General features: G+C 45.5%; 1 protein-coding gene across 2 annotated transcripts in view; it reads right to left on the bottom strand.

The window, feature by feature from the left end:
* Positions 1-7,782: 7,782 nt before the first annotated feature.
* Positions 7,783-19,640, bottom strand: part of LOC134935131 (uncharacterized) — a 163,728-nt gene continuing 151,870 nt past the window's right edge. For both annotated transcript variants that reach the window (XM_063930402.1, XM_063930429.1), the window contains exon 7: positions 7,783-8,189. In XM_063930402.1, coding sequence (XP_063786472.1) covers positions 8,166-8,189 — 24 coding nt within the window. In that variant the 3' untranslated portion in view covers positions 7,783-8,165. The remainder of the gene's footprint in view (positions 8,190-19,640) is intronic.

Below are 19,640 nucleotides of genomic sequence, written 5' to 3'. Positions count from 1 at the left end.
GTGTGTGTGTGTGTGTGTGTGTGTGTGTAAATATATATATATATCACATACATCTTACTAAAAGATCACCGGCTCAGCGTTCTCCGTTAAGGCTGACTCCAGACAGCGCACATCAACAGGTCACTGCGCCGCGTGTATCAGGTGCTGATGGTCAAAACTCCCAGGCACCAGGACAAACAGATTGACGTCGCCGCGTTTAGCATCCGCAAGCCAGGCCCTATATAAAATATAAATAAAATGCTGCTTAATTCCCCTTCTACTCACATCTGGCCACTGTGGTGACAGGTGTCACATCATGCTCTGTTTATTATGTGTGTAAGCGACACCACTACTGGGAACATTATGAGTATAAGCTGCAGCACTACTGGAGGCATTGTGAATATAAGCGGCACCACTACTGGGGGCACTACGTGTAAGTGGCAACCCTACTGGGGGCATTATGTATAAGAAGTGCTACTACTGGGTGAATTATGTGTAAGCTGCACTTTTACTAGGGACATTATGTATACGCTGCACCACTACTGGGGCATTATGTATAAGTGGCACTTTTACAGGGGACATTATGCATAAGTGGCGCCACTACTGGGTGCCTTATGTGTATGAGCGGCATCACTACTGAGGGCATTATGTGTATAAGCAGCACCTCTACTGGGGGCATTATGTGTAAGCTGCACTACTACTGGAGGCATTATGTGTAAGCAGCACTGCTTCTACTGGGGGCATTATGTGCAAGCAGCACCACTACTGGGGGCATTATGTGTATAAGCAGCACCTCTACTAAGGGCATTATGTATAACCGGCACTACTACCGGGGGCATTATGTGTATAAGTGGCACTACTGGGGACATTATGAGTAAGCAACACTAATACTAGTGGGGGCATTATGTGTATATGGCCATTGTGTGTATAAGCGGCACCTCTATTGGGGGCATTATGTATAAGCAGCACTACTACTGTGGGCATTATGTGTATAAGTTGTCCTACTATTGTGGGCATTTTGTGTAAAAGCAGCATTACTACTTTGGGCATTATGTATTTAAGCGGCACTACTACTGTTTACATTATATGTATAAGCGGGATTACTACTGGGGGCATTATGTGTATAAGCGGGACTACTACTGGGAGAATTATGTGTATAAGTGACACTACTTCTGTGTGCATTTTGTGTAGAAGCTGCACTACTACTGGGGGCATTATGTGTATAAGTGGCACTTCTACTGAGAGTATTGTGTGTATAAGGGGCGCTACTACTGTTCACATTATGTGTATGTGGCACTACTACAGTGGGCATTATGTGTATAAGTGGTACTACCACTGTGGGCATTATGGATATAAGCTGCACTCCTACTTGGGACATTATGTGTATAAGGGGCGCTACAACTGGGGGTATTATGTGTATAAATGGCACTATTACCATGGATTTTATGTGTATAAGCAATGGTACTTCTGTGGGCATTATGTGTAAAGAAGTGGTACTTTTACTATAGGCATTATATGTGTATAAGCAGCACTAGTACTAGGGGCATTATGTGTATATGCAGCACTTCTACTAGTGGCATTATGTGTATAAGCAGCATTAGTACCTGTGGTGAATGTGAATAAGATTGTGCTACTGTGTGGCATAATTTAAAATGGGGGTACTATTGTGTAGCCATGCCCCTTTCTTATGAGACCACAACCTTTTTCTTTGATGTGTCCTGTCCCTTTATAAAGTATGGGAGGGCGCAAATTTATAGTTTGCAGGGGGGGCACTGAACACCCTAGCGCCGGCCCTGACTGGAAGGTTGCAGATATTGATACTTAAATGGGAGGAGTCTCTTATGTTCTAGCCCAGGGGTTTCCAAATTATTAAAAGTGAACCTAAAGATGACTGGTGACCAGTATATTTAATGTAAACATTTTTGCTTCTTTCTCAATCAAAAATGATTTTATTCACGTAAGCAATGCTGACACTCTAGGGTACCATAATTCAAGAAAGTTTGGGAACCACTGTTCTAGCCGATATCGATCCAGGTGAGACAGGCTTCATAGACAAAGTTTAATTAAATCTCATGTTTTATACAGTAGGCTTATTAAATGTGCATTTACTCAAAATGTGCTGCAACCCATATAAATCAATTAGACCATAGCTCCTTTTCTCCATTCCAATGGAAAACAATATACAGTAGTCAGCTTAACCATTTTCCCACGTGCATGCCTTAAGACCATATTAATAATATGAAGTTGTGTACTGGACCAGCTGTGACAAAAATAAAAAAAATCGACTTTCATGTTGCAAATGAGAAATGAATGATACATCAGCCGTTGACTTTAGGTTTCCTTTAATTCTGCAATAACTAATGCAAGTGTCACAAAGTTTTAACATTATTAAAGGGCAGTATGGCTGTTGTAATGATTAGCATCATTACTGCCTCACTGTGTGGAGTATACAGTATATATTCTCCCTGTTCTTGTGTGGGTTTCCTCCATGTACTTGTTTCCTCCCACAATACAAAAATATACTGGTAGGTTAATTGTCTCCCAACATAAATTAGTCCAGGGGGTGAATGTAATAGGGTCCAAGTTGCCGGAGGTCCGGGATGTAGTCCAAGAATGACCGTATTTTTAAAGCAGCAATCATTTACAAGGAAAACCAGGTTGGTTTTACCTTGTAAATGATTGCTGCTTTAAAAATACAGACATACTCAGACGAAATCCAGACCTGCAGGAACTCGAACCCTATTACATTTACCCCCTAGTGTGTAAGTTTGTGCGTTTACCAGTGACATGCAGTGAGGTAAGACGGCGCCTTCCCTGTCATACTAACATATACGCCATTGTTTTTAATATATAAAGTATATGAAAAATACAAACAATATATTATAAATATCTTCTTTGTATTGTTCTAATAATTTTTGTAGTCCAACTCTGGAGCAAAAAGTGTATGACAGGTGAGGCAGTGCCTCCCTCCCTACCTGATCCGCACATCTCTGATCAAAACTCATAAAATTTCCAGCAGTATATACTGCAGCATCATTCTATAATGCCCACATGAACCCTGTGACTCATATACTGTATTCTGTGTAAATCTGGCTCCCGGTATACCTCAGGGGCGGATTGGTATGCCGGGACAGCAGGAAAAAATACCGGTAGGCCAGTCCTTTAGTCTCCTCAGCTGTCCACTTCACGCTGCCAACCAGGCCAGCTTTCACACTGCCGGCTGGATGCTGCTAGCCTGGGGAAGCAGCTCCAGGCACTTTGGGACTAAGCAGGGTGCATGGCTACACAGGACTCAGCAAGGGCGGAGCTACACAGGACTCAGGCCCAGCTTTGCTACTGATGTCAGGGAGAGAAGCTGATTCTGATCCATGGCCAGGCCAGCCCAGACAGTGAGTGCACTCTGCTGGTTTTATGGTACAGTGCTGTAAGAGGGAGTGGAGGGAAACGTGTATGTATGTGGCACCCAGTAAGAGTACCATACGTTCATGTATATTTATTTAAAGCAATAGTATATACTGTGTCCTGTACTGCATGCTTCATTTATATTGGTGACAGTGGGCAGTGTCAGCTCCTTAAGGTACCTGGCAGCAGTGGATGCTCATGGAAAAGGAGATAAAAGGGGCTGCACTGACAGCCGCAGTTGGTACACTGTGAAGGGGAGCAGAGCTGCACTGCAAGGTGTCTCTGGTGACTTGCAATGCTGGTCCAGAGGCTGAATGTGCTGAAACTGACAGCAGAGTTTCCGGTTGTACCACTGATATCATAGCAGGTGTGGTCAGGACAGGAGGCGGTGACAGCAGCAGCAGGCCAGCAAGAGAGCTGGGTGGTGACACAGATCCCCACTGAGAGGCCTGCCCACTTATGAACACTTGGTGAGAGGCACTCTGAGGATATTCCCTCAGCAATACAGCAGTGAAATCTAAGGGCCACTACGCTCTGCATATTCTTCTTGACCACCCTGCTGCTTTTGACACTGTGGACCACCCTCTCCTTCTGCAAATCCTTCTGCGTGACACTGCCCTCTTTGCTGTATTTCTACCTCTCTGACCGTTCATTCTCTGCCTCTCATGGCTCCACCTCCTCCCCACTTCCACTACCTGTAGGTGTCCCCCAAGGTTCTGTTCTTGGTCCTCTCCTTATTACTCTCTCTACGTCCTCTTTAGGTGAACTCATTTGTTCTTTTGGCTTCCAATATCTCTATGCTGATGATACTAAAGTCTACCTTCCCTCCCCGGACCTCTTCCCCGCTCTCCTAACTCGTATATCCAACTGTCTCTCTGCTATCTCTTTTTGGATGTCCCAGCGCATTCTGAAACTTAACATGTATAAGACTGAGCTGATCATCTTCCCACCCTCCCGCACAAGCTCACCTCCCACAATTTCATTATCTATTGATGGCACAACTATCAACTCTAGCACCCAAGTGCGCTGTCTCGGAGTAATCCTTGACTCTTCAAACCACACATTCAGCACCTCTCACAAACCTGCTGTTTTCATCTAAAAAAATATTTCCAGGATCAGACCCTTTCTGACCCAGGATGCTAATAAGACCCTTATCCACTCCTCCACTCACTGGTCATCTCCAGACTATACTACTGTAATCTCCTCCTGACTGACATCCCTGACAAATGCCACTCTCCACTCCAATGTATCCTCAATGCTGCAGCCCGGCTCATTTTCCTCACCACAGTGTCCACCTCCCCTCTTCTACAAGCCCTTCACTGGCTTCCCTTCTATTTCAGAATCCAACTCAAGCTTCTCACATTCGCCTACAAAGCCCTTATCCACTCCACTCCCATTTACCTCTCTGATTCGTCCTCTTCACTCTGCTAATGCACGCCGACTCTCCTGCCTACGGATTACTTCCTCCCACTCCTACCTCCAAGATTTTTCACGTGCTGCTCCCTTTCTTTGGAATTCTCTACCTCTCTACAAAACTTCAAACAAGCTCTCAAGACCCACTTCTTCACCAACCCCAGCCAATCTACCCCGTCTGTGTCACCCCTGTCCAGAGGCGGAACTACCGCCAGTGCAACCAGTGCGTTGCACTGGGGCCCGCCTCTGTCCAGGGGCCCCAAGCATGTAATGAGTCAAACTGACTCATTACATGCCGCTGTGCGCTGCGGGCAACCGCTGCCCGCAGCGCACAGCCGCCCGGAGAGAGGAGAGGAGCAGCGGTACGGGGGAGGAGGAGGGAGCCGAAGGAGGGAGCCGCAGCAGCGCTTTACTACTGGTGGAGGCGCTGCTGCCCCTCTGCTTCATTATAGGCTGTCTTCCGAGAACAGCCTATAGTGAAGCAGAGGGGCAGCAGCGCCTCCACCAATGACACAGCGCTGCTGCGGCTCCCTCCTCCTCCTTCTCTACTGCCCGGGAATCGTCTGACGCTGCACCGAGGAGCCTGAGCCAGCGGAGAGGGTAAGTATAATTCTTCTTTCTTTCTCTTTCTTTCTGTCTCTTTCTTTCTTTGTTGGGACTGCCTGCCGCTATGTGTAAAAATGGGGGACTGCCTGCCGCAATGTGTAAAAATGGGGGACTGCCGGCCGCTATGTGTAAAAATGGGGGACTGCCTGCCGCAATGTGTAAAAATGGGGGACTGCCTGCCGCTATGTGTAAAAAGGGGGAATCTGCCTGCCGCAATGTGTAAAAATGGGGGACTGCCTGCCGCAATGTGTAAAAAGGGGGAATCTGCCTGCCGCAATGTGTAAAAATGGGGGACTGCCTGCCGCAATGTGTAAAAACGGGGGACTGCCTGCCGCAATGTGTAAAAACGGGGGACTGCCTGCCGCAATGTGTAAAAAGGGGGAATCTGCCTGCCGCAATGTGTAAAAAGGGGGGACTGCCTGCCGCTATGTGTAAAAATGGGGAATCTGCCTGCCGCTATGTGTAAAAAGGGGGAATCTGCCTGCCGTAATGTGTAAAAAGGGGGACTGCCTTCCGCAATGTGTAAAAAGGGGGAATCTGCCTGCCGCAATGTGTAAAAATGGGGAATCTGCCTGCCGAAATGTGTAAAAACGGGGGACTGCCTGCCGCAATGTGTAAAAAGGGTGAATCTGCCTGCCGCAATGTGTAAAAAGGGGGGACTGCCTGTCGCTATGTGTAAAAATGGGGAATCTGCCTGCCGCTATGTGTAAAAAGGGGGAATCTGCCTGCCGTAATGTGTAAAAAGGGGGACGCTGTCTGCCGTAATGTGTAACAAGGGCACGCTGTCTGCCGTAATGTGTAAAAAGGGGACGCTGTTTGCCGTTATGTGTAAAAAGTGCACGCTGTCTGCCGTAATGTGTAAAAAGGGGGACGCTGTCTGCCGTTATGTGTAAAAAGTGTACGCTGTCTGCCGCTATGTTTAACAAGGGCACGCTGTCTGCCGTTATGTGTAAAAAGTGTACGCTGTCTGCCGCTATGTGTAACAAGTGTACGCTGTCTGCCGTTATGTGTAAAAATTGCACGCTGTCTGCCGTAATGTGTAAAAAGGGGGATGCTGTCTGCCGTAATGTGTAAAAAGGGGGACGCTGTCTGCCGTAATGTGTAAAAACGGGACGCTGTCTGCCGTAATGTGTAAAAAGGGGGACGCTGTCTGCCGTAATGTGTAAAAAGGGGGACGCTGTCTGCCGTAATGTGTAAAAACGGGACGCTGTCTGCCGTAATGTGTAAAAAGAGGAATCTGTCCGCTGTAAGGTGTAAAAGGGTCTCTACCTGGTGTAGTGGTGCTACTGTGCGGCATAATTTGAAGAATGGAGACTACTGTGCACCGTTTTATGAATTGGTATTATTTTGTGGCCACACCCCTTCCCCACGAAGCCACGCCACTATGTATTTTGCGCGCGCCTACGGCGCGCACTGCCCCTGTTTTGCATGCAGGGGTGGGGCTCCGATGCCGTTTCTTGCACACAGTGCTAAAATGTCTAGTTACGGCACTGTTGCTAGGTATCCATTTCTCTGGCCCTGAGCAGGTCCCCCTCACCAGATCCTCTCCAGGGGTGAGGGGGTGGTCTTGGATGGGATGTGTGTGTCTGTGTGTGTGTGTGTGGGGGGGGGGAGGGGGTGGCCCAAAGCATTTTGTCGCACCTGGGCCCACCGCTCGCTAGTTCCGCCACTGCCCCTGTCTGTCTGCCTCTCCCCTTTAGAATGTAAGTTCTCATGAGTAGGGCCCTATTTCCTCACGTGCTTATCCTTTTCTTACTTTTATAATCTTCAACTGCACCAAACCCCGCAGTTTTCTGCCATCTGATACTTATTTCAGAGTCATCTGCTGATGTAGCTATGTTTATTTATCCTGTACTTGTCCTATATTGTCTTCAACTGTAAGTCGCTGTTTTCCTGTTTTGATTATTTGTTTATGTACTCTGTAATTGGGCGCTGTGGAACCCTCGTGGCTCCATATAAATAAAGGTTAATAATAATAATGAGGGTCTGTTGAGAAATACATTTATGTACAGAAGAGTCACTTTTTGGGTAAGAGCTGTTACTGGTGTAAAAAAAATTAGTGAAACATTTTTAAATGTTACTAAACCACTGAAAAAATAAGATACAGCAATTCATCCAGCAGCCATTTGATAAGGAGAAACCTATCTCTGAGGAAGTCACCTGGTTTCCCAAGATTTATTGCTTCCTCTATTTGATAAATAGGCTCTTTAGTGTAATCCAATTTCACGGTTTCTTTGTGCAACCAATACTAATAAGGATAAAACAAATGCAAGTTGTAGAAGACTGCACAGAAAGCAATTTTGTGCCATCTGCCCAAACTTTTTCTCAGTCATGACCCTCATTTATATCATGTTTACAAATATTCAAAATATACGACTCCCGATCATTAATAAACTTTTTATTAACACAGTAACAAAATATTACAGGGTTACAGTCCCCAAATAAACAACAGGCAGGGTATAGAAAACATGGTGGTCACACGCCTTTCAGGGATGTTAGGCCTAGTTGCATGTATAATTGTGGAGTGTACTGCAGTGAAGCTAGTCTTATTCATCTCTATCCTAGTTTAACATTATTCATCATGTTGATTACATGGTAAAGCAGGTGACCAGCACACAAACATTTACTTAAATACAGCCATGCTGTCTAAAACAGAAAATATTACAACACGTGCGGAGAATAACTCTTCTGCACACAGAACTCCCCCGGGCCTAGTTCCATCACCAGATTCTTTATTCCTGCTCTTCTCCATCTGGTCCAGGCAGTTACTCCTCATTGCCAGAGGAGTCCTAAGTAATAAAACACAGAAATAAGTTTGGCTCTATGGTTAGAATCTAAACCAGATCAATATTTTTACAGTTACAAGGGTTAAAGTCTGATATGCTCAAGCAATCATCTCACACAGAAAAAGCTTATCAGTTATGAGTGGGAGTAAAGGTTGAAGCGTAGGTGTACAGATGCTAGGAGATTTTTAGCTGGTTCTGAATAAGATTGAACTTCTCTGGTTTAATGGCCATGATCAAGTCACAAATTGACTCTAATATGAACGGAATACAAAGTATTTGCCACATGTTTGTAGATTGCCATTGGGGTAAGTCTTACAGCTAAGGTTTTAGAATATTTAAAAAATATTAGCAATTAAAATTTTTTTATATATACAGTACTGTGCAAAAGTTTTAGGCAGGTGTGGAAAAAATGCTGCAAAGTAAGAATGCTTTAAAAAATAGATGTGTTAATAGTTTATTTTTATCAATTAACAAAAAGTGAATGAATGGGAGATCTCAACCAAATTCATATTTTGTGGAGCTCCCTTTGCCTTCAAAACAGCATCAATTCTTCTAGGTACTTTTGCACACAGTTTTCGAAGGAACTCAGCAGGGAGGTTGTTCCAAAGTTCTTGTGGAACTAACCACAGATCTTCTGTGGATGTAGGCTTGCTCAAATCCTTCTGTCTCTTCATGCAATCCCAGACAGACTCGATGATGTTGAGATCAGGGCTCTATGGGGGCCATATCATCACTTCCAGGGCTCCTTGTTCTTCTTTATGCTGAAGATAGTTCTTAATGATATGGGCTGTATGTTTGGGGTCGTTATCCTGCTGCAGAATAAATTTGGAGCCAATCAGACACCTCCCTGATGGTATTACACGATAGATAGGTACCTGCCTGTATTTCTCAGCATTGAGGACACCATTAATCCTGACCATGGGGGTAATTCCAAGTTGATCGCAGCAGGAATTTTTTTAGCAGTTGGGCAAAACCATGTGCACTGCAGGGGAGGCAGATATAACATGTGCAGAGTTAGATTTGGGTGGGTTATTTTATTTCTGTGCAGGGTAAATACTGGCTGCTTTATTTTTACACTGCAAATTAGATTGCAGATTGAACACACCACACCCAAATCTAACTCTCTCTGCACATGTTATATCTGCCTCCCCTGCAGTGCACATGGTTTTGCCCAACTGCTAAAAAAATTCCTGCTGCGATCAACTTGGAATTACCTCCCATATCCCTAACTCCATTTGCTGAAATGCAGCCCCAAATGGGATGCAGTTTATTTACCGGCTGTCAGGATCCCGGCGGTCAGGATACAAATGCTGGAATCCCGACAGCCGGTGAAATGCCAGCAGTCGAATGCCAACAGAAGCCCGGTATTCCCACTCGGGTGGTGGTCCACGGCACCACCTGAGGGGGAATATTAAGCCACCAGGCCCGAAGCATGGTAAGCCCATGAGGGGATTCGCTGCCGGGATTCCGGCGTCAGTCTCCTTACCGACGGGATCCCGACAGCCAGTATTTCATACCGAATCCCCACAAACTTGCAAATAACCTTCACTGTTGCCTGCAGATTATTCATATTCATTATGGTACCTCTCTCCAGCCATTCGGCAAATAAGCTGCTTTCTGTTACAGCAAAATATTTAAAATTTTGACCCATCAGCCGAGAGCAACTGCTGCTGTTTTTCTGCACCCTAGTTCCAATGTTTTCGTGTCCAGTTGAGTAGCTTGGCCTTGTTTCCATGTGGAAAGTATGACTTTTTGGGCGCAATTATTCTATGAAGACCACTTCTGGCCAGACTTCTCCGAACAGTAGATGGGTGTACCTGGGTCCTCACAGGGTTATTAAAGCACCCCCCTTTCTGTTTTCACCACTAGTTTCTGCCAGTTCTGAGCTGATGGCACTGCTGGATATCTCCCGATTTCGCAGGGAAGTAAGCATGATGTGTCTTTCATCTGATGCACTAAGTTTCCTTGACCGACCACTGCGTCTGTGGTCCTCAACGTTGCCCATTTCTTTGTGCTTCTTCAAAAGAGCCTGAACAGCACATCCTGAAACCCCAGTCTGCTCTGAAATCTTGGCCTGGGAGAGACCTTGCTGATACAGTATAACTACCTTGTGTCTGATTGTGTATGATTATGGTGGACAATCCCGGAATCGGCTGAATTTTTCCGGATTAACCATGACCCTTTTTTTTTCAATGTCAGGCAGCGGTGCGTATCTTCAGCAGGCTCAGACGCTGCCCAGCTTCCCCTGGTCCCGGCTGTGAGCACTGTGCAGCGTAACATAATGTCATAGGTCATATAGCGCAGCCTCACACCAGCCGCCCAGACCTCACCTCCTGCAGCAAGTGGACCCCCCCCCCCCAGAGGATGGTGAGCTGTACAAGCTGGGCGGTGGGGATATTGAAAAATGTGACATCTGTCAACCTCACCTTTGTAGCAGAGTTTGGCCGTTCCTCACTCAGTTTTAAGCCTCTTACCCAGCTGATTCTGTTAATGACTGTGTTTCAACCTACATATGAAAATGATGATCATTATCACCTATTTGGTATGATTGATTAATCTGACTATAATCCTACACCTAACTCTGGGGGTGATTCAGATCTGATCGCTGGGCTGAAAACTTTGCTGTCCTGTGTTCAGATAGTCGCCACGCAAGAGGGAGTGTAAATTCGCCATGCAAGTGTGCAATCGCATGTGTACGCCGAGCTGCAAAAATCCAGTGTGTGCAGTCTCTGCGCAGCCCAGGGCTTACTCCTACAGTGCGATCAGAACAGGCTAATCGGGGCCGGAGCTGATGTCAGATATCTTCCCTAAAAACGCCTGCGTTTTTTCCGGACACTCCCAGTAAATGGTCAGGTACCACCCACAAACAGCCTCTTCCTGTCAATCACCTTGCGAATGCACAAGCGATTTACATATTTGCACCATCCTGATGCTGAGCGACGATGCCCGTCGTTGGACGAAGCACATGCGCATTATAGTGCATACACATGCGCAGTCTATTGCTGATCACCCGCTGTGCAAAAATGCACAGCACCGATCAGGTCTGAATCACCCCCTATAATCTTACAAAATCCCTGACTTTGTGCAAGTGTACCTAGAAGAATTGATGCTCTTTTAAAGGACAACACAGGACAGAAAAAGATTGTCTCTTTTGTTGGCGCACTTGGAAAAGAAGAGAACATTTTACATTTATTTTTACTATAAGTATGTCGTGTTAAAATCTAACTTTTATTGATACTAACTTAAAAACTTGCAATTGAGAAACATAATAGTGAAAAAATGTGTGTATTCGTGTAAATTTTGTGAATAAATTCAATAGTGTGAACAAAATAAAAACTGATTCACTGTGCCTGAATTTTCTGCTCCATTAATTGTATCATACATTTTCAATTAGAGAGTAATGGGTATTGCACAACAACTGTATGTAGGGTTGGGTAGCATGAACTTCTCACATAGGCGGCAAGAAAAGGTGTCTAAGGTCACATAACAATAAGTGATGTAGAAATAGATTGATAAATATTTTATTTCTTAAAAGACACACTGGGATAGTCCCACAACCATCTTTTATTTAGTTCCCATTATTTATTGCAAAATCTGCCAATGGTATTGTGGTTATCTGGACCGGTTGCTACTGACTACTGACATTGTTATACCATAATTTGGTTATTCATGTATAAAGGGGCCGCAGATGATTATCCAAGTCTGCTTAATATTGGTCCCTAAATAATATGTTGTTTCAACTGTTGTATGTCACGTCAATTTTGCAAAAAGGTCCTATACGCCCCTTCCCATATCAGGTAGACGCTTATGCTTATAGATATTTAAATATAAACTACTACTGCTGTTCCCCGCATCCGGATTCCCCGTGAGTGCTATAGTAACTATTGTATCTGGAATGCGGTCTGGGAACGCAATGGCTATATTGCCTGTCCCCTGATATGGTCGGCAGCTATATCCCAGAAATTGTTGGTATTAAGGGTTAAAAAAGGTATACCCCCATTGCAGTCCTTAATATATTCATTTTTAACCATATAGGTTTAAATGAAAATTATAGACAATTCCCTAGCTCACCGACCAATGTGTATACAATGTGCTTGTTGATTGCTACTACACTTATATCAATTAATTAATTAATGGGACCCTGATGTGTAGGTTCAAGAATGCGAGCTCCGCATCTAATGACCCCTAATATGGTCGGCAACTAAATATATATAAGGGTTAAAGAGATATACCCCCATTGCAGTCCATATAGGTATAAATGGAAATTGTAGACAGTTCCCTGTCTCACCATTCGATGTATATACAATTTGCTTATTAATTGCCACTACACATGTTAATTAATTAATAGAACCCCAATGTGTAAGTTCAAAAAATTGCGAGCTCCGCATCTAATGGTAACAGCAGTTGTAATGAATTTACAATGTGGACCTATTTGTTTTATGCTAAAGAAGCACCCCGAATTTCTGTGTTAATCTAATACACATATCTAATACACCTGATATGGGAAGGGGCGTATAGGACCTTTTTGCAAAATTGACGTGACATACAACAGTTGAAACAACATATTATTCAGGGACCAATATTAAGCAGACTTGGATAATCATCTGCGGCCCCTTTATACATGAATAACCAAATTATGGTATAACAATGTCAGTAGTCAGTAGCAACCGGTCCAGATAACCACAATACCATTGGCAGATTTTGCAATAAATAATGGGAACTAAATAAAAGATGGTTGTGGGACTATCCCAGTGTGTCTTTTAAGAAATAAAATATTTATCAATCTATTTCTACATCACTTATTGTTTTGTGACCCTAGATACCTTTTCTTGCCGCCTATGTGAGAAGTTCATGCTACCCAACCCTACATACAGTTATTGTGCAATACCCATTACTCTCTAATTGAAAATGTATGATACAATTAATGGAGCAGAAAATTCAGGCACAGTGAATCAGTTTTTATTTTGTTCACACTATTGAATTTATTCACAAAATTTACACGAATACACACATTTTTTCACATTTATGTTTCTCAATTGCAAGTTTTTAAGTTAGTATCAATAAAAGTTAGATTTTAACACGACACACTTATAGTAAAAATAAATGTAAAATTTTCTCTTCTTTTCCAAGTGCGCCAACAAAATAGACAATCTTTTTCTGTCCTGTGTTGTTCTGTAATTTATTGTCTAAGGCAGCACCCCCTACGATGAATGATAATAAAACTTCTTGTAATCATAAAATTGGGGGAATTTTTCAGTAAAATTAAAAATATCAGTATCTTTCTAGTGCAGAGGACATCCTTATCCCCCATTTCCCCTACATGTACTGCTCTTTTAAAGGCAAAGGATGGCCACACCAAATATTGCTTTGATTTAGATTTCTCTTCCATGCATTCACTTTGCATTTTGCTAATTGATAAAAAATAAACTCTCAACGCTTCTACAGATGTGTTCTCTTACATCCTTGCTGCAGTCACACTAAACAGCCATTGAAGTCACGCCATTCCGTGGCGGGACTCAGTGCCGAGCACCTTTTTTATGAAAATGTATCTTAGATGCAAAGTAATGTAATAGGACGCACAAGCAGCTTCTGCTGATTAAAACGATATGTGGCATGCCTATATTCACTGTGTAATTGCGGCTCTATCTGCATTGGAAATGCCATGATACAGTATTTTCCATAAAAACACTGTAGCATAGTTTTTTTGTATGCAAATACAGTCACAGTCACACACAGAATACAGGCATGTCATTTTAATCCGCAGAAGCTGCTTGTGTGTCCTATTACATTACTATGGGGGTCATTGCGACCCGTTCGCACACAGCGGTTTTTCACTGCTGTGCGAACGGGTGCGGAATGCGCATGTGCGGCGGGCGCGACGTTGCGGTTACGTCGCGGCTTCTGACAGGAGCAGTCGCAGTGGCGACCGCTAAGGAGATTGACAGCAAGGAGGCGTGGAGGGGCGGATCCAGACCGTTGGAGAGTGTTTTCAGGGAGTGGCGAGTATAACGCAGGCGTGTCCAGGACAACGGAGGGCGGAGGAGTGACGTCAAAGCCAGGCCCATCAACGCTGGATACATCGCACAGGGTAAGTATGTCCAGCCCTAGTCTACTTCTGCTTGAAATATTTTTAGCTTAGCAGGGCTGCACAAGCGATCGCAGCCCTGCTAAGCTAAAATACACTCCCCCATAGGCGTGGACTGTTGATCGCAGCAGCAGCTAAAAGTTGCTAGCTGCGATCAACTCAGAATTACCATATTTGTGTCTAAGACGCATTTACGCCGAAAAACATGCAAAAAAATGGTCAGCGCTACAGTCACATGGCACTCACGCATTATGTGTAATGCGACTTGTAGCACACAGAGCAAAGATGTAAGAGGACACATCTGTATTTTAGAAGGCTTTTTTTACTTTGCAGCATTTTTTCCACAACTACCTAAAACATTTGCACAGTATTGTATATTATTTTGATTTAATGGCAAACAATGTTAAAAGGTGGCACATAAAAAACATTAACTTGTTAATAGGAAATTGAAATTTGAGGCAATTCAACCAAGTGCAGGGGGTACATTTACTAAACGTAAGTTTTGGGGGTCTTTTTGGGGTGAATTTCTGTCGGTTTTGTAATCTATTCACTAAAGGCAAAACCGCTGGAAAACTGACCAAATGGCTGACATTAGAATATTGGATCAACTTTTGATTATTTTATGTAGACAAGATTACAAACCTCAGATTTACGAAGCTTCAGTTTTCAAACTGATCACAAACCAGCGGCCAACCCACCCAAATAAAAGACTGCCAACTGACAGGCGTATTTAAGTTCTAAAACATATTCTATTTGGACAACTTTTTCACATGTAAGTATATCTTTCCTTCCTATTTCGTTATAGCAAAACTAAAAATACAGTACTGTTACCTCATGTATATATATCTATACCAGAAATTGGAAAAAATATAAAATATACAATTCTAACGTTTGTCAAAATAGGCTTTACTCTTCCCATTGAAACATATTGGGCTAGATATAATAGCATGTGGTTTGTGGTAATAAAAAACATGCATTTTTTAGTACATGTTTTCATTACTTTATGCACTTAGCAGGAAGCATGCACAGATGGTTCAGTATGGTATGCCGGCAGTCGGGCTCCCGGCGACCAGCATACTGGCGCCGGGAACCCGACCGCCGGCTTACCGACAGTGTGGTGAGCGCAAATGAGCCCCTTGCGGGCTCGCTACGTTACGGGCACGGTGGCGCGCGCTATTTTATTCTCCCTCCAGGGGGGTCGTGGACCCCCACGAGGGGGAATAAGTGTCGGTATGCCGGCTGTCGGGATTCCGGCGCCGGTATACTGTGCGCCGGGATCCCGTCAGTCGGCATACTGAAGATCACCCGCACAGATCAGTGAGATCCATGTTCATGTTTCTGTCTGTAAAAGTAAAGAGAGAGTTATAAATAAAAAGAGGTGCAGGTCCTCCCCAAAAGCAATAACCAGCTCCTGGCTCTTTGAGCCGGTCCTGGTTGCAAAAATACGTGGAAAAATTTGAGACGGGGTTCCCTGTATTTTAAAGGGCCCCATACACTACTGCGACATGTCCTCCCATCATGTCGCAAGCGATCACCCCAGCAGCCCCCCGGGCGGCAGGATCGCCAAAGATACATTGTATGCTGTCCTTTTGCATACGATATATCTTGGGCGATCCCAGCCATGCCTGCAGGGTCCGACATATGACGAGTGCAGCACGTTCAATCGGCAGGATCCGATGCTCGCGGGAACGCACATCGGATCAGATCAGAAACACCTCCAAAATGCCCAATTTTACCCGCTATATCGGGGCCGGGCATTATCGTTCTAGTGTATGGGGGCCCTTAACACCCGGGACCAGGCTCTTGGACTAGCCCTGGTACCAAAAATACGGGGGAGAAAAGTAGGTGATCCCCATAATTTTAAAACCAGCACTGGGCTCCACTAGCTAGGGAGGTAATGCTGCAGCCGGGGGACAATTTTATATAGGTCCCTGCGGCCGCAGCATCACACACCTCAACTAGTCACCCCTGGCCAGGGGGTATCCGGACTCCAGGTCGACAGCAAAAAGGTCGACACACCTTAGGTCGACGCCAATTGGTCGCCACACCTTAGGTCGACATGGACAAAAGGTCGACAGGAACAAGGTCGACATGGAAAAAGGTCGACATGACTTTTTCACGATTTTTTTCTTTTTTTAAACCTGTTCATACTTAACGATCCACGTGGACTACGATTGGAACGGTAATCTGTGCCGAGCGAAGCGGTAGCGGAGCGAAGGCACCATGCCCGAAGCATGGCGAGCAAAGCGAGCCATGCGAGGGGACGCGGTGCACTAATTGGGGTTCCCGGTCACTCTACGAAGAAAACGACACCAAAAAAACCATAAAAAACTCATGTCGACCTTTTTCCATGTCGACCTTGTTCCTGTCGACCATTTGCCCATGTCGACCTAAGGTGTGTCGAACAATTGACGTCGACCTAAGGTGTGTCGACCTTTTTGCTGTCGACCCTCAGTCCCAGACCCGGCCAGGGTTACCTGGGGGAGTGGGGACCCCTAAAATAAAGTGGTCCCCCACCTCCAGGTACCCAAGAGCCAGGGATGAAGCCCAAGGCTGTCTCCGCCATCCATGGGCTGTGGACAAGGATGGCAGGCTGATAGCCATAAAAGTGTAAAAAAAGAATTAAATAAATATTGTCTTTTGCTGTGGAACTACAGGTCTCAGCAAGCCTCCCCCGCATGCTGGTACTTGGAAAACCACAAGTACCAGCAAGCAGGGCATTAAAGTGGCCGCTGGTACCTGTAGTTCCACAACAAAATAAATATTCAACTAAAGACACACACACCATGAAAGTATAATTATTATTAAAACACACTTACACCCCAGGACCGGCTAAAAGAGCCCGGGGCTGGTTATGCTTTTGGGGGGGACATGCACGTCTTTTTTTTTTTTTTTTTTTTAACTCTTTCTTTACTTTTACAGACAAAAGCATGCACGGCTCTCACTGTTCTGTGCATGCTTCTGTCAATCTCGCCAGCCAGAAGCTGGCCTATTTATTGGTGATTGTTTGGTAATGTTTTAGGTGCGAGTTGTAAACTTGCATCCTATTACATTGCCCGAATTGTATGTTTGCAATGGCATAACATCTGTATATGAGTTTTGCCATAGCAATTTTTTAGACTGCAGGAAACATGCGATTTTGCATGTTTCCGCAACTCATTACATTGGTCGACTTTGCAAAATGTGCGAGTTTACCGCTAAACTCGCACATTTCTACAAAATCGCACTCCATTCCACTTGGCCCATTGTGTGAAACATTGCTCAAAACCAGTATATCACATTTAGTGCACCAAATATGTAAAAAAATGTTCTCTTACGTCCTAGAGGATGCTGGGGTCCACATTAGTATCATGGGGTATAAACGGGTCCACTAGGAGCCACTGGCACTTTAAGAGTTTGAGAGTGTGGGCTGGCTCCTCCCTCTATGCCCCTCCTACCAGACTCGGTTTAGAAAATGTGCCCAGAGTAGCCGATCACAGCTAGGGGAGCTCCTAGAGCTTCTTTAGTTTTAATATTTTTCTAAGAGTTAAGTTACAAAGAAATAAGGATCAAATAAGGTTAGAGATAAAAATAATGTTAAATAAAAAAGGGGCAGACTAGATGGGCCAAGTGGTTCTTATCTGCCGACAATTTCTATGTTTCTAGGCACAGGGAGGCTGCTGACAACAGCCTCCCTGCTTCATGGGACATAGGGGGGTGGGGGGGGGGAGTAGTGTCCACCCTGAGGGGTTGTGAGCCACTATCTCCGCTGACAGGACATTAGATCCTGAGGGTGATGATCGTTAGCCACCCCAGGCGACCGCTCACTCCCGCAGCATGCCGCCACCCCCTAACAGAGCCAGAAGTATTCCGGTGGCGAGTGAGTCACCGCCCCCCTCAGCAAGCAAGGAGCCGGTGTGAAGTTGGCGGCAACAGGGTGGGAGCGCAGTATTAACTGCGCTCCAAAGGCTCAGCGGGACATAGTGTGGCGCTGTGAGGGGCGCCCTGAGCCAGCGCCGATGCCCTACACTGGTCAGCAAATCTGTCAGGGACCTCGGTAACACTGCCAGCAGAAATCCTCAGGCCAGTAAAAAGAACTGAAGAGCTGGAAGCAGCGCCATCTTCAGGGGGTGGAGCTTCTCCTCAGAGCGGACCCAGCAGCGTTCAGCGCCATTTTCCTGTCTGCAGATCCTCTACAGAGACGCTGACAGAGAGAGCTGTCACTCCAAGCAACTCCAGCTATCCTGTGCGGTACCAGGGGGTTGTAGAAGGGGGGGAGGCTGTGTAGATACTGTGTAGTCTATTAAGGTACACAGTAAACACTAGGTAGTTGTATTATATCTACCTCAGTAAGCGCTGTGTGTGGGTTGGCTCCAATCTCTGTGTCTCTCTGTGGCATACTTGGGGGGAAACTATGTCTGACATTTCCTTGTGTGTATGGGGGTGTTTGTTGTCTCACATAGCCATATCTAGGGACTCGGTGTCATATGCTGCAGAGGATGTTTCCTCTCAGGAGGAATACATTCCATGTACACAGGAATGTAATGTCTTGTCTCAGATCCCTATTTATGAGCCTGAGTGGTTGACCTCTATTAAGGGGATGATCTCTCAGATCTCTACCAGGGTAGCTCATACTGAGACTGAAACTCAGGTGTTAAAGAACTCTATGGCAGTCTGGTCAGGTTCTGTTCCTATTCCTGCAAAATCCCCTATTATGTTCCCTCAGAAACGTGCACTTGCTCAGATTATGCAAGATGACACGAATACCGACTCTGATACAGCAGACGGTGATGGGGAAGTGCTGAGGGGGGCAGCATTCCTTACAAAGGGGGTTCAGCTCATGTTTAAGGCCATTAGAGATGTGTTAAATATTACTGACACAACACCTGAGCAGGTTGAGGAGGCTTACTTCACTGACAATAAGACAGCCTCGCTAACCTTCCCTGTGTCAAAAGAATTGAACGCGTGGGCGTGGCTTGGCGGGCAAGCGAGCAGGTCATCTAGCGTTGGGGCTCCTGCTCTAACCCAGCAATAAAGTGCCTTTCCTCCACTCTGCTCAACTTAGCCGCTCCTGGAAAGGTCCCCTCCCTGCCTGCCTCTCTGCCCGGGGGTGCTGTGACTGTGCTGCGGAGCCGGGATCTCCCGTCCCTGCGGGTTGCGGCCCACTCCCCCCAATAGAGCTGGGACCTGGAGCTCACCTTCCGGCCGGAGCTGTGCGGTCGCGGAGGTCTGGGAGACGCACTTCCTCTTCTGCCCGCGGCTGATCCTCCCTGGTGCCCGTTTGAAAGGCAGCGGCTCCCGCTGACGTGGATGCCGGGCGGCGTTGCTACGAGCTGAGCTGGGGGACGCTGGCTATGTGGCTCCCCTCCCGCCGATGCTTCCCTGCTGCG

The sequence above is a fragment of the Pseudophryne corroboree genome, chromosome 1 (genome assembly GCF_028390025.1).
Source record: "Pseudophryne corroboree isolate aPseCor3 chromosome 1, aPseCor3.hap2, whole genome shotgun sequence".
Classification (NCBI taxonomy): Eukaryota; Metazoa; Chordata; class Amphibia; order Anura; family Myobatrachidae; genus Pseudophryne; species Pseudophryne corroboree.
This window is presented reverse-complemented; position numbering and strand designations above follow the sequence as displayed.